At 39.2% G+C, this 14,596-nt stretch overlaps 1 protein-coding gene across 1 annotated transcript; it reads right to left on the minus strand.

The window, feature by feature from the left end:
- Window positions 1-792: 792 nt before the first annotated feature.
- Window positions 793-11,220, minus strand: Sfrp4 (secreted frizzled related protein 4). The gene is made up of 6 exons (XM_076836241.1): window positions 10,514-11,220; window positions 9,159-9,239; window positions 8,998-9,063; window positions 7,007-7,205; window positions 4,013-4,076; window positions 793-1,634 (listed from the first exon to the last, which is right to left on the minus strand). The coding sequence occupies exons 1-6, from the start codon at window positions 10,956-10,958 to the stop codon at window positions 1,449-1,451; spliced, it is 1,041 nt and encodes a 346-aa protein (XP_076692356.1). The 5' UTR covers window positions 10,959-11,220; the 3' UTR covers window positions 793-1,448.
- Between the last annotated feature and the right edge of the window lie 3,376 nt (window positions 11,221-14,596).

Raw genomic sequence — 14,596 nt, forward strand, 5'->3', positions numbered from 1 at the left:
GTGAAATCGTATTATTAAACCATATGTTATGAACAGAGCTAATGACACTCCTTTGAGTGGTCAGAGGCCAGGACTGACTCTGTAGTAGGCATGGGTCTGGTGAATAATTAAGTACTATCATGTAGGTCAAGGGTGCTTAGAAGTGTGAAGTCACCCTCAATGAGGGCTATGCTTATGTTCGACATTTTCATGAAAACCACATAGTGGCCTGGTTAATCTTTAGGGGTTAATCAAATTCACAGAATAGAGAGATTAAGTCATCTCATTAAAGATCTTGTAAAAACTCATTTAACTTACCCCTCTCCTGAGAAGTAAGGACCATGGCCAATCTAAAGCAGAAATCAGTCTTAAGATTTCAGATTTTTCCACTAGTTCCATTCGTAGTGGAACAAGTGGGCGAGTGGCCTCTGTCCTCTTCCCCAAATGCAGAGCTGTGATGGCCATGCCATAGCAGGCTGAGAAGCAGCAGGCTGAGAACCCAGCTCTCCCACCAGGGGCCCACAGGCCCTGCAGTGAGCACCAGCAATTGCAGGGAGAACATTTTCCCTGGTTTGGCAATCATGATCCATGGATGTATTGGGGGAAGGGGGATGAGCATTGTATCTCTGGTGGGTGTAAATATTTGAGGGTTGACCCACTCATTGGGACCTAAATCATAATGGGACAAACCAACTCACTGTTTCTGGTGCTGCTTGGAGGGTACTGACAAGAAGCATCATGACTCTGAGATCAGAGCATCTTCAACACAGCAGGTAACCAGAAAACAAGAATCCAGGCATTGTCTCTCTGCCTCTCCTTTTTATTTATTTGTTTGTTATTATTTTAGATTTTTTAAAGAGCTTTTACCTAAAAAACAGAGCTGGAAGTCTTACAAATACACATTACCATTTTCCGTGTCTTCCTTCTCTAGATATTTCAAAAATCGCCCTTCATCACAACAATCTTTGTGCAGACATTAAACACATAAAGATATTTTTAAACATCCATTTCTCTTGCTTTCCTCAGAAGCATTGTGTTTTCCATCACATTTTCAAATATTGTTAACATTTTAGCAGAAATCAAATATTTTGCCCAAAAGTCAGCACTTCGTTTGAAATACGGCATTAATTTTACAACACTCATATTAGGTCAGATTCTAAGAACAAAAGCATATTTCCTCCACATGGAAATCACATAGAATATGCACACAGGCTACTCTGAACGCAAAACGCTTTCAACCAACTTTATTTATTACACCTTCCATACCAAAGGGCAAACCTAGCAGTATGGCTTGTGGTGCCTTAGAAACAGAAATTGAAGCCTATCATTAAGAAAAAATGCTGCAAGATGTGTCTATGGAGAGCACTGCAGTGAGTCGTTAAGGCAAGGGCACGTGGCCTTACACAGGCTGTCCCAGGCAAGGCCTGGCCTCATCAGTAAGGAAGTCTCCATTTAGGACAGCAGTCAGCTCACACTCTTTTGGGGTTTGTTTTCTTCTGGGCACTTCTAGCTTTAATATTCTTCTTAGGGCTGGCTGGTTTGGGAGCGGGTGGTTTTCCCTTTGGTTTTGGTGGATTACTACGACTGGTGCGTCCAGCAGTTCGCTTCTTATCCTGAAGTGTTCTCTGCTGTTCCTGCAGCCTCTCTTCCCACTGCTGGGAGGCAAAATTTGCAAAGATGACTGTGAAATACATCACACCTCTTTTTTTTTTTTTGATACAGGGGATTGAACTCAGGGTGGCTTAACTACTGAGCCACATCCCAGCCCTATTTTGTATTTTATTTAGAGACAAGGTTTCACTGAGTTGCTTAGCGCCTCACTCTTGCTGAACCTGGCTTTGAACTCATGATCCTCCTGCCTCAGCCTCCCGAGCTGCTGGGATTAAAAGCATGCACCACTGCACTATGCCCGCTATCACATCTCTTTTGATGTTAAACTAATGTTAGCATTTACAAGTGCAATTTTTTTTTTGTCAGTGCAACAGTTTCACTATAATATCATGACAATGACAATTATAATAGCCACTGGATTTAAGTGTTAGGCAGTTGTCAAATACCAGGTGAATTGGAAAGTGGTCCATATATGGAGAAGTCAACATGTGTTCATTTCTTTGAAACTCACAAGGTGGGCAACACTGTCATGAACAGAAAATAAGCACACAGAGACCATCTGCAGAAGGCCATATAGTTGGTAAATACTTAAACCAGGATTCAAGTTCACCCACTGTCTCCAGGGCCCCAGACCTGCACCCATATGTTTTGACCATCAGCCCTATAATGCAACATTTCTACACAGTGACAACTGAAAATCCACTTGAATAGACACTGCTTTATATTATAATACATATTTTCCTGTTCCTTTCTTGTTAGAGTATATTTCATTCAGCAAAAATTTGAGCAGGCACTAGAAATGTAATGAAAAAGGAAAATAGTCTTCCTACTTTCCTAGGACATAATTCTAGTATGTTCTAGAATACCAAATTCATTACTGCATGTTGCTTTCACATGGGGAAGTATATTGGAATATTTGCCGCCCAAACTGTGATTCTTGAACTTTTATTTTTTTTCTCTCTCAGCAACATTAGGTCCTTTGGCCAACTTGCCTTTTCCATTGATGTCTTTAGATTTCTGTTGTCTTGGAAATCAGGAAACCAATTCTGCTAACAGAGCAATTTCTTTCTAGTAGCACTGAGCATGCTCTTATTCAGATATGTTCTGAGCAGGGGATACTGTGTTGTAACTACATTCTCCATAAGTCAATTAATATATGTTCTTGCCTTGCCTGAGAATTCTTATTCATTCAAATTAAAAGAATATGGGCAGGAACAGTCCCTTCTGTGAATTGGAAAACATGAATTCTCCTAAATATGTCTAAGCTTACCTTCAAGAGAGGGGATGCTTTGAAAGTTTCAAACCAATTACCTGATTTCTCATCTTGAGGCAAAAAATCTATGCTTATTCCTTTAACTGAACTATTGGTATCTCTATGGTGTTACCACTAAAATCATGAATTTGGTTATCTGTGTTTTTTTTTATTGATTGTTCAAAACATTACAAAGCTCATGATATATCATCTTTCATACATTTGACTCGATTTATGAATTCCCATTTTTTCCCCAAATACAAATTGCAGAATCACATTGGTTACACACTCACATTTTTACATAATGGCATATTAGTGGCTGTTGTGTTCTGCTACCATTCCTATCCCCTATTATCCCCCCTCCCCTCCCCTCCCCTCCCATCTTCCCTCTCTACCTCCTCTGCTGTTGTTTAATTCTCTCCCTTTTTTCCCTCCTCCTTTCCCCTCACAACCTCTTATAATATTGTGTAACATTGAAGGTCTCCTACTTTTTCCATATGCTTTCCCTTCTCTCTCCCTTTCTCTCCCCCCTCTCGTCTTTGTTTAATGTTAGTCTTTTCCTCATGCTCATCCTTCCTGTTCTGTTCTTAGTTACTCTCTTTATATCAAAGAAGAACATTTGGCATTTGTTTTTTAAGGATTGGCTAGCTTCGCTTAGCATAATCTGCTCTAATGCCATCCATTTCCCTGCAAATTCTATTTTAAAAAGAGAAAGATTTTGCTATGTATAATTATTTAGAGACAGGGTCTTACTGAATTACTTAGTGATGGTATAAATAGTGTAGTACAGTGATGGTATAAATTTTTGAATTAGATGTTTGCATCTCTATATGTTGGTTTTAATCCCAGTAGGTATTATTAACTCTACTCAATATCTTATTTGATAAAATAATTAAATTGTAATACAATAAGAAAACCAAAGAATAATTTAATTTAGAAATAAAAGTACATTATAATTGAATACAAAAACCAACTCTGAAGTTGAATGACAGACTTCTGATAAAAATTCCAAGTATTAATACCTATACTTAACTACTTATTCAAAAGACAGATACTGTTACTAGTTCCCATGCGAGCTTGGACATAAAGAATGTGAAGAATTCTCAAATTGTATTGATTTTAGTTACATGCATTTGCATACATATTCAGAGTATTGCTAATTATACTTACTATGGATCTTTTACTAAGTTGATCTCTCCATTTTTCAACTAAGCAATTTTCAAGAAGCATCATCCTGAAAGAAAGAAATTTATCTTAGTACTTTATAAAAGTAAAAAGCTTAAAAATGCAGAAAGTTATTTAAAATTAGTTTCAATAACCTTATCCCTATAATCCATTCTTTTCAAATACACACACACACAGAATATATATGTACACATATACACATATGTATATGTATATGTATTTTAGAGCACATTGTATTTCACAAACTACTGTATATTTCCTTTCATCATTATATTCATTTTCTGATATAATTAGGAAAATTCAAAGATTAATTTTAAATAATATAATATTACAACTATGGTTATTCATTTAGCCATTTCTTTACTATTGAATTCTTCCTTTTGTTTAGCTATTATTACCAGGGTTGTGTTGAATATCCTTATATATAATAGTGTGCTCTGGATTATTATTTCCTTAAGACAGATTTCTGAAAGTAGAATAACTAGGTCAAAGGATTTTGATTTTTTTTTTTAAAGATTTACATACATAGTACCAAACTGTTTTCAAAATGGTTTTACTTCCATCCAACTCACTAACATTAAGAATTAGGTAAAAATGCATTTGCTGGAGTTATGGCTCAGTGGTAGAGCACTTGCCTAGCATGTGTGAGGCACTGGGTTTGATTCTCAGCATCACATATAAATAAAATAAAGATCCACTGACAGCTAGGAAAAACTATTTTTTAAAAAAAGGTATTTTTTAGCAATGCATTATAATTATACATGACAGTTGATTCACTGTGACATATGACCATGCAATTAACATAATTTTCTCAGTTTCACTCCTTAGTACTTTTCCTTTTCCTCCCCTCCTCCCACCCCTTCCATCCTCTTCCTGTATTCTATTGTTCTCTCTTCTATTTTCATGAGCCCTCTTTTTAATTCTCTTTTTCTCTCTAGCTTCCACATGGGAGATAAAACATCCCACCCCAAACTTTATTTACTATTTGCATTTCTTCAAGGTCTTGGCTGCATGGATTTATGTATGCATATTTCTATACTGTGTCCTCAACATTTTAAATGTTGTGTGAACTTTTTATAAAGCAAGGTCACAAAACTTGTCATATCCTCCTCAAGAATTTTTCTCAACTTTTACCAGTCTATTTTTGTTATTTTGAGTATACAGTGTTATGTAGTCCATTATGTGCATTGATATTTTTCCCTGCAATTTCTTATATTACTTTTTTGTTTACAAAGTCCTTGCCTTTCAGATCTCACATATTTAATCACCTAATTTCATCATCTTTGATTAAGTTTGTGAAATATTTATCAATTGAATCTATTTGAAATCTATAGTACAGTATAAAGTGAAAAACACTAATTTTGCAAATAAGCTTATTTGCAACATTTACTAAATAACATTCGTTTCCTACCAATTTACCACATTTCTTTCATAATAAAAAGTTATTTTATGCCTTGAAATCTCTTGAGATTTTTTTTTTAAATTTATCTATCCATCTACTCTAGCAACCACATGGTTTCAACAAGTGTAGCTTTATACTAGTTGTGTAAGTTTTTAAGACAGATCTCCTCATCACTTTTAGTTCCAAAATCCCCTTTACATCCCTTTACCAGATTCTTTTTCCAAATGATCATGAATACCATTTGTGAAGACATACATCCCAACCATCCAAAAAATTTGGAATGAAATGGGGTAATAGACCCCTTCGTCTGTTCAAATAGAATTTAATGACTAGCATCTAGCAATAGTAGGTGCAAACAGACACAAACCCAGAAACACAGCTGGCTTCCTATCAGAGACAACATGTAAGTGGAAGGACAGCCTGAAAGCCAAGGATGTAAGGCAGTGTATGAGGAGATACACTGGTATTGATAGAATACGGAATGAGAAATCATTCAAGTGAACTCAGTTTTGAAGGAAATGTTTATTTCCTGTTTGGAGGAATGTAGTCTTGGGCTATACCAAGAAGAAACAGAATCATGGATGGTAGAGAATCAAAGGGATTGCTTGTTATATACAAATGAGTGATTTTGCTAGAAAGTATTTGCAGGATGTTATGGGATATCCTGGAAACTGGGCTGTAGAATTTGATTTTATATTATAGGGAAGGTACCAATATATTTTTAAAAAATGACCAGTGAAGGGATGCGAGGAGCCAGATATGCCCAGCTAGAATGTGCATGGGTATGTATGTAACATCTTTATTTATTTATACTTTGCCTTGTGATGACTTGAGTTGGCAATCACGTATTCCTAGATTCAGAAGTCACCTTAAAAACTTGGGTTCAGTGGAACATGGGAGCATGTGTGTAATCCCAGAAAGTCAGGAGGCTGAGACAGGAGGATCACAAGTTCGAGGCCAGCCTGATCAATTTAGCAAGGCCCTAAGCAACTTAGTGAGACCTTGTCTCAAAATAAAACTAAAAAAGGACTGAGGATGTAGCTCAGTGGCAAATTACCCCTAGATTAAATCCCTAGTATCCATACAAAAAAGAGTCCTTTTAAAATCTGTGCATATATATTCAATATTCTATAAAACAAATATTGTGAAGTATACATAAAAAAATTATGAAGTCATAGTCCCAGAGTTGAATTTAAGTTATTAAATAAACCAAAATCAGTATTTTTCATGCTAAGATTGAATGGTTTAGAGAAGAACTGTTCTTCCCCAAAGTAATTAAATTGCTTATATGATTTTGAAATCACTTAATGAATTCTGAAATTGATTTTCCAAGATTTTATTTAAATGCATTTCTACTTTCTTTCATTCTCTAAGGATTTAATTGACACACACACAAATAAATATATATATAGCCAAGAAAGAAATGAAATGGGGTAATAAACCCCTTCTTCTGTTCAAAACTACTTTTTCAAGAAGAACTACTAGTGCTTTCCTGTTGTTGTTTTTAAAGCCATGACTGCTAAGGGCATTTCATATGTCTGTGCGCAGTGTGCATATTCTTCAGCTGTTGAGCTTACCTTGAGCGCCACTCGTAACACATGATAAGAACATCTTGGTGGGGCAGGATGTGTGGACACTGGCAGGAGGAATTTGTAATGAGTGGGACTTGTGTTCGAGGGATGGGTGACAAGGACTTGAAGATCTCTTTTACGTCCACCACTGTTGTTACTTCATTGCAGCCACTCCTCTGCACGGCTTTTATTTTGGCATGAATAACTACAATTTAAAAATTGAAAAAGAGTCATTGAAGCCTTGGGTTAAAACTAGGGATGGTGCCTTCATGCCAACTCCTGAGCCTCTCTTAAATAATCACTCCTATAATTATGGTCATGTCCAAGCAGCCCTGATGCAGGCAAAAGCCCATATGCTAAATGCAAGGCATCCCATGCTGTCAACATTGTCTACAAAGTTCTGAATCATGCTGCCAGATGGAAAAGCAAGCCCAAGGCAGTCTTTAGTTTGGGTTCTGCCTTAGGTCAGCAAAAAAATTCACAGAAACATATTTATGTGTTTTTATTCCCCTGTGATGATTTGAAGTGAGTATCATACATTCTCAGGCTCCGAAGTCACTTTTAAAGTCTGTATTCCTTCCATCACCCATCTAATGCTTTAATTTCTTCTGTTTTACAGAGAGAATTTATTAGAGTCATAACAACTGCAAGGAATCTCTGAGGACTGTTGTTCTAAATCCTTTAATTTCACAGATCGACAAAGTAAGACCCAGGGTGAGCAGAGATAGAACTGTTATTACAGATGGCTGCTAATGTCACTGTCTTTGGTCAAATTTTAAATTCTGACTTCTTTGGCTCCTTACTATTATCACTGCCTCCTATGGAGTTGTAATCAAACTAATATGGGTCATTCTTGGATTCCATCCTAGAAAGCTGGCTTAGATGGAGCCAAAAGTAGTTGAAAAGAAAATGTTCCATCATCAAGGTGGTTCCAAGGCTGTGACACCCCAGAGAACAGCTTGGCAGAGAAACTGATTAGCACCTGGATTTTGGCAGATGAGGGACTAAGTAGGTCAGAGTAAGACAATATCTACACACAACAGGTTTCAAGAAAAAAGTCTACTGGAAAAAAAAATAATGTATTATTGTTATTGCTTGTATGAATGTTGAATTATCCATGTTGGTTATGTATGATTCTCAAATCTGATATCTAAAGTTCTGATTATTTTTTCAGCTTTCTAAACAGTCATGATTTTCCTACCTTTGTGAATGCTATATAATCTAAGCTTGATATAAAATTTAAATTTCAAATATGAAAACTAAATTAGAGAGTAACTTGAATATCTTTCCTTAGTTTCCTGTTACTTCAGTAAAAATAACTTAAGATATGCAATAAAGTATAAAATAGCCCAAGTAGGCATTTTGAAAAAATGTTCTCAGTTAAATTTACTTTCCAATTATGCTAGTAGAATTAGTTACTTGAAACACTTAAAATATCATGACTGACTTTTTTTTTTCTTTGAAGAGACTGCTGAATGGTACTTTCAAATAAAAAAAAGGAGGGCATTTAAAGTATTTCAATGCTGTAGTCATAGAGTTTCATCTAATAATATTCAACAACATATTTCTCCACAATTTTTTTAAGATTTTAAATATTTGCAACTATAAGTAAAAAGATAAATGGGCTAGTCTTAATTCTCTTGCCTCTGGACCTCAATTTTCTGGGCCTCAGTCAAATCCATGGACCACATCTCCATCCTTCCTGTAGCAATAAAATCTTAGGAAGAAAATAAGGGAACAGGTCATTTGCTGAGCAGCATTTCTCACCAAGATCAATGTATGATTTAAACAATGTTCTTACCTTGGCAATTTATTTTGTTTGTTTTGATCTACCCAGAAAGGAAAGAAGTTTTACAACAATTATCTTGCTGTCCAGATCTGACATAATCATCTAGAAAAATCATCAAGCCTCTTTTTACTTTGTGACTAGCAGATCGGGCCTTTTCAATTTTGTAGTTTGCCAAGTCTCAAGTAACTGGCTTTAGCAGATGACTTACCATAGCTGTAGTTTTTGCTCAGATATGTTGCCAAAGTTGGCTTCACCTTTTTGCACTTGCACCGATCTAAAAAAGGCAAAAAAGAGAACTTTTAAAAAGTTGGAGAAGGGACACAGAAATCACCCTGAGAAGGAGAGGGAGTCAATGGGGAAAGAACTTACCAGGGCTTAGGCGTTTACAGTCCACATCAAGGGGTCGTTCCTGCACCATCATGTCTGGTGTGAGGTCTATCCACTTCACGTCTGAAACATAAACAGGGCCATGAAAGGTGGTCAGTGACTGAGTGTGTTCCCCCTACTGGAATACGAGAGGATTTGAAAAGATAAACTAATACAGTAGCGCAAAAGATTATGACTAGTAATAAAAATGGCAGGTGTCAGCTACTTCTCACTAATGACATCCCCAGGCTTGGGTAAGAAGTCTCTCAGGTGAGACTTTGCCTATCCAAGCACAAATAGATGTGAATGAACACCTATGTAACCAACCAGGGAAAAAAAATGAGTTCACTTCCTCTGAAAGTGATAGTAAGACATTTATTTTCCAAGCTAACACTTTAATCAAAATAATCAGAATATTTTCAAATCCTCACCTCACATTTTGCAGTGTAGCAACAGTGCAGAGTTGCACAACCAAAACCAAGCATCACTATCATTTATAAAATGCAAACAATACAAGGGTTTTCTCTAAAACTCTGAGTTAGAGAGGACTCTTAATTTACCCCTCCACTTAACCACACCTCCTTTGTGTTCAGAGCAATCCACTAAAGTATAACTTCAGAGGTGACTCTAAAGTGACACCATCATCTCTTTTAATGTGGTGTAACCTAGCTTAGGGGAAGCCTGGATACAAGAAGGCAAAGTTATTCTTAGGTTTCCTTTTAAGAAGTGAATTTAGACCTTCTCCTTCCAAAAATAAAACATAAAAACAGAAAGAAAAGCAGCAAGCAAGCAGCAAATTGAGAAAAGAAGCTAAAAAGGGATTAACTAAATTGATGCCACACTAGGTAGCATCTTTAATATGAAACAAAGGTCAGTATTTGGCAAGGAACAGCCTACATTACAAACCCTTCTCCTGGTGGGGTGTAATGACCATTATTGCTCTTTCAGAAAAAAACTTTTAAAAAGTAGCACCAAATGCCCAGTGAGACTTGTAAAAGCATTAAACTAGCTACAGGCACTGTGTTTAACACTGACTCACACTCTCAGAAGTATCTGTTTGCTACTATTATTATTTCTGCTATTACTGTAAATAAAAACATTGCCAACGTTTCCCTTGTAAGCAAAATCTTCCCCTCGCCCTCCCTTCATGGAGCGCCAGATGTTCTTGCCAGTCTTGTTAAGTAAAGTCTTCTGCCATTCCTTCCCACTTCTTCCAAGCCTGGGAAGTGAGGCTGGTGCTGCAAGGGAGGGTGGTATGAACACCCACTGGCAGCTGTAGATGTGGTCCGCCTAGTTCTCAAGTGGCGGTGACGCCCCAGGCACTTTCTGGCCTCCCTCCATCTTTCCCAGTGCCTCACCATCCGGGAGGTCGGTGACTATGGCCTCTGGCGAGATGCACACCCCACGGTCATAGACTGGTAACTCGTCGCAAGCCAGGCTCTCCGGCCAGCTGTGGTTATACATCTTCATGAGGGGTTCACAGTCGTCGCGCGCGCGCTGGCACACGGACTTGCACGGCTTGATAGGGTCATGCAGGAACTCCAGGGTGCAGATGGGCGCATACATGGCACAGAGGAAGAAGCGCAGCACGGCGCTGCAGTTCACATCCACCAGCTCCTCGTATTGCTCGATGGCCAGGATGGCATTCTCCTGCGTGCTGTGGTGCAGGTGGTTGGGCATCCGCGTGATGTTCCAGGGCATGTGCCTACACATGGGGATGCGCACCGCCTCGCAGGGCGCGCCGCGCACGCCCAGTGCCAGGCGCAGCCACAGGCACAACGCCACGAGGATGGAGAGGAGCATGGCACTGCCCTCCTGCGCTGCGATCCAGATAGGCAGAAAGTGCCCTTTTCTTCCTGCTAGTCTTTCGTTGTTGCTTCTCCGAGGAGGAAATCCTTCGGGTTACTGAAGAGTTTTTCTCCCCAAACTCCAGTCAGCAGCAACAGGCGGCCCTGGGGTCTGGCTGCGAATCTCAGCCGTCCAGCTAAAAAAGCACCAGCAGAGCCAGCGCTCAGTCTCCAGGACACAAACTCGCTCAGGCTGCTCCAGTCCTGGACCCCACAGCTCCCAGCGCAGCCAGCCACGGCCATTTCGGCACCCTATTTATCTCGACACCTCCCCTGACGTGGGCTCGGAACGCTCTCTTGGCAGCTGTAGGAGCGGCGCGGGCTCTCTCTCTCTCTCTCTCTCTCTCTCTCTCTCTCTCTCTCTCTCTCTCTCCAGCCCCACCCCCGTCCCCTCTGAGCAGAAGCGGTGACATCACCTCCCCCGGCTGAAGCCAAGGGCTGGATTCCTGCATTTCCTTCAAAGTCCCTCATTTTCAGTCTGCCCTAATCCTTTTACTTCGGATCAAGAGCATCTGGCAGTCCTTTTGGACACCGTATAGAGGAGGCTACAGGAGAGAAATTCAAGAGAAAGAAAAGGCTCTTTGCTCCTTCTACCTTACAGTTTTCCGACTGATAGGAGTTGGAGGGAAATGGGAAGCGCGGTAACCTTCAAATTCTGAAACGCATTTGCTTTCTCCAGCAGGGGGCATGAGAAGCGCTGAGTAGTGAGTGGTGTGGGACCAAGGGATGGTACAGTAAATGTGGAAACAGGATGTGCACACTTTATATAAACCACCCCACCCCAGTTCTAGCTGTGTGAAGTTTGTTGTTGTTGTTGTTATTGTTGTTATTGTGGCTACTGGACATTATCTCTGGCTCAAGTTTTTCCAGGGGAGTACTTGGCTTGTGCCTTCTCCAGGAAATAAACAAGACTGCCCAGAAGTATAAGAGCATCTTCTAGTTTGAGAAATGTCTAGTCACCATCCACATTCCCTCTTCCTTCTTCTAAATAGTTAGTCCCCTTTCGCATGTAAATGGAATCCGGGAGAAAACAAAGAAACTTCTGGACACCACAATCTGATTCCCCCCCCCCCCTTTCCATTCCAGCAGCCTAAAATCTTGATCTTTGATGTGCTTCAACACTGTTACTTGAGTTCAATAAGAAGCTGTTTCTCTGGGAAGCAAGTAGGTATGCTTTATTTTCTCTTTTCTCATACTTGATTAGGAAGAGGCAGCAAAACCAACTTCTGGCCTCATTACTCACAGGAAAGGGAGGCTTTATTGTTGTGAGTGTACATCAGTTTTTAGGCAGTACAGCCTCTAGAATATGTTTTCCTATGGCCTTAGTAAAATGGAAACATGTTCTGTGAACATTAATCTTTAAAAACATAGTTTAATTTGAAATCTAAATTTAAAGCAGTTATTTTTTTTTCTTCCCTAATCTTAGACCCACAAAGTTAGTTTAGTTTTGACCCTGACCAAGACTGAGGATTAAACTTGCTGACTAAACAAGTAACAACTGACAATTATTGAGCCTCTATAGTGGGCCCAATATGAAGTAAAAGCTTTAAATTCATTTTCTTATTTATCTAGGAACATGAATTAAACATGGTAAGTTAAAAGGATAAATGAGACAGATACATTTCAATATTCACTAGAGGAGTCAAGTCCTATTTAGTCTTTTTAGGTACAGGTCAGGATGTCCTAAAACAGCAAAGCCAAACTTGACTTGTAGATAGGTCTCAAGCTCCAAAGATACCAAACTAGACCAGTAAAACATAAAGCAAGAGAGATAACTATATAATATTTCAAGCCATTTCCAGCAGTGAAATTCTGAATCAAAACCACTCCCTGAGTGAAAAAAAAAAAAAAAAAAAAATTACCTTCAGTTTCTATTGGAGGAGCAAGAGAAAGAGCAGAATGACCTACCATTTTCCTATCAGTTGTTTGAGGAGGGGGAACTTGAAGAGGGCTCGAACTTCTGCAGCAAGTTTGAACCTGCTGTTTTTCTAAAATATATAAGTACCATGTCCCAACATTTCATGGGTTTCCTTGATGTTCTTGGAATTCATGTCCTTTAAGAAAAGGTGAGTAAAGGTGAAGAGTCCCTGTTCATAAAGTTCTTTGCTTATCCCATCAGCCAACCAAACTCTGTCTCTTATGTTTCTACAGCAGAGGAGGGATTCATCAGGAGAACTGGTCAACTTCCTTTCCTCATCATGTCCCTCCAAGGAGCCTGTGGTTCTAGAATCCGTATTTCAGCACTCAATCCAATATTCCTAAGCTGAGAAAGTTCCCCTAGACCATGGCTTTTCTTAGGTAATACCATTTCAGGATCCCGAAGTGCCTGCTTTTCTGCTCCTCCTCTAAGTGGCTGGAGTTCTCCAGGATTTCATCCTCAGTTCTGAGTCTTCTCATTCTCAATACTCCCCTCTGCTCCAGGGGTTGTCAGTTTGGGCACTTTTGATATCTGGGGCTGGAGAATTCCTTGCCAAATGTCCCCTGGCATGGTGGGGGAAGAAGATCTAACTGAAATTTATCTTCTCTCCCTGCTCAGAGCTAAACTCCTAGTGACTCAAGCCAGAAAGCTCTTCCTTTGAATCTAAATTTTTCTCTATAATTCCCAATACCATTTCATCCTTTCCATTCCCACCACCACCATGTTAGCTCAGCTAAGATCTCTTGCCTAAATAATAAGAGTTTCCTGCTTGGTCCTCCTGCCTTTTCTCTGACCCTACTCATTCTTCACAACACTGACATCTGAATGAGCTTTCTAAGGAACATACCAGATGATGCCCCTCTAGTTTTAAATGGATTGAAGGCTCCCAAGTTCCCCCAATTATTACTAACAAAATACTTAAAATAACTTTTAAGGCCCCCAGTGATCTGGCTCCAGATTGTCCTTCAGTTTAGTGCTTGAAACTCAATACTATACCTATTTTCACTTGCTTCTGTGTCCTTCATTCAGGAATGTCCTCTCCCACTCTCACCTGGCTCACTCTTCCTCATCCTTGATATCAAATGCAAATGAGAAGAAGGTATAAACTTGGAAAGTAAGGGTCATTTCTTAGTTTTTTTCTTTTTCTTTCTTTCTTTTCTTTCTTTTTTTTTTTTTTTTTTTTCTTGATGCCATATGACAGATCCTAACAGTGCTTAAACATAACCCTATGAACTTTGTTCTTGAGGGGATCAGTCTCAGTGCAAATGTGACCTTGAGGTAAAGTCCTTGAGCCCAAGGCTTTACTATGAGGGCCTGGGAGTGGAGGCTGGGAAGTGACCCTAATGAGTAAACTGGTATCATTTCATTTCTTAAGGAAGGGACCTGTCTTTTCACTTTAAATTTGTAGGCGAAGGGTTATAATTTGCCAAGAGGCATGATAAATCAGAGAAAAGCAAATGTAGCAGTTCTACTCTCCCATTTGACCTTGAAATTGCCCCCAGTGTGTGATTACTTGTTAAACATTGCAGGTAGTGGAGAAGCATATTCCTTCCCAGTCAAGTCTCATTCTCCTCCCCAACCCCCTTAAATTGCGATGCCCTTCAGGGTGCTAGTGGCACCGCTGCCTCTGCATTTCCTGTTGGCAGCAGTGAGCAGTGAAAACAGACGCTGCAGTA

Source organism: Callospermophilus lateralis, chromosome 1 (assembly GCF_048772815.1).
Source record: "Callospermophilus lateralis isolate mCalLat2 chromosome 1, mCalLat2.hap1, whole genome shotgun sequence".
Classification (NCBI taxonomy): Eukaryota; Metazoa; Chordata; class Mammalia; order Rodentia; family Sciuridae; genus Callospermophilus; species Callospermophilus lateralis.

What these genes read in the sequence shown, in the direction of transcription:
- Sfrp4 (XM_076836241.1), bottom strand. Translation starts at nt 10,958, where the DNA reads ATGCTCCTCTCCATCCTCGTGGCGTTGTGCCTGTGGCTGCGCCTGGCA. An exon ending in GAGCAAAAACTACAGCTATG is followed by an intron (nt 7,206 to 8,997) that starts GTAAGTCATCTG and finishes TTTAAATTGTAG; the next exon opens with TTATTCATGCCAAAATAAAA. An exon ending in TGTTACGAGTGGCGCTCAAG is followed by an intron (nt 4,077 to 7,006) that starts GTAAGCTCAACA and finishes TCTTTCTTTCAG; the next exon opens with GATGATGCTTCTTGAAAATT.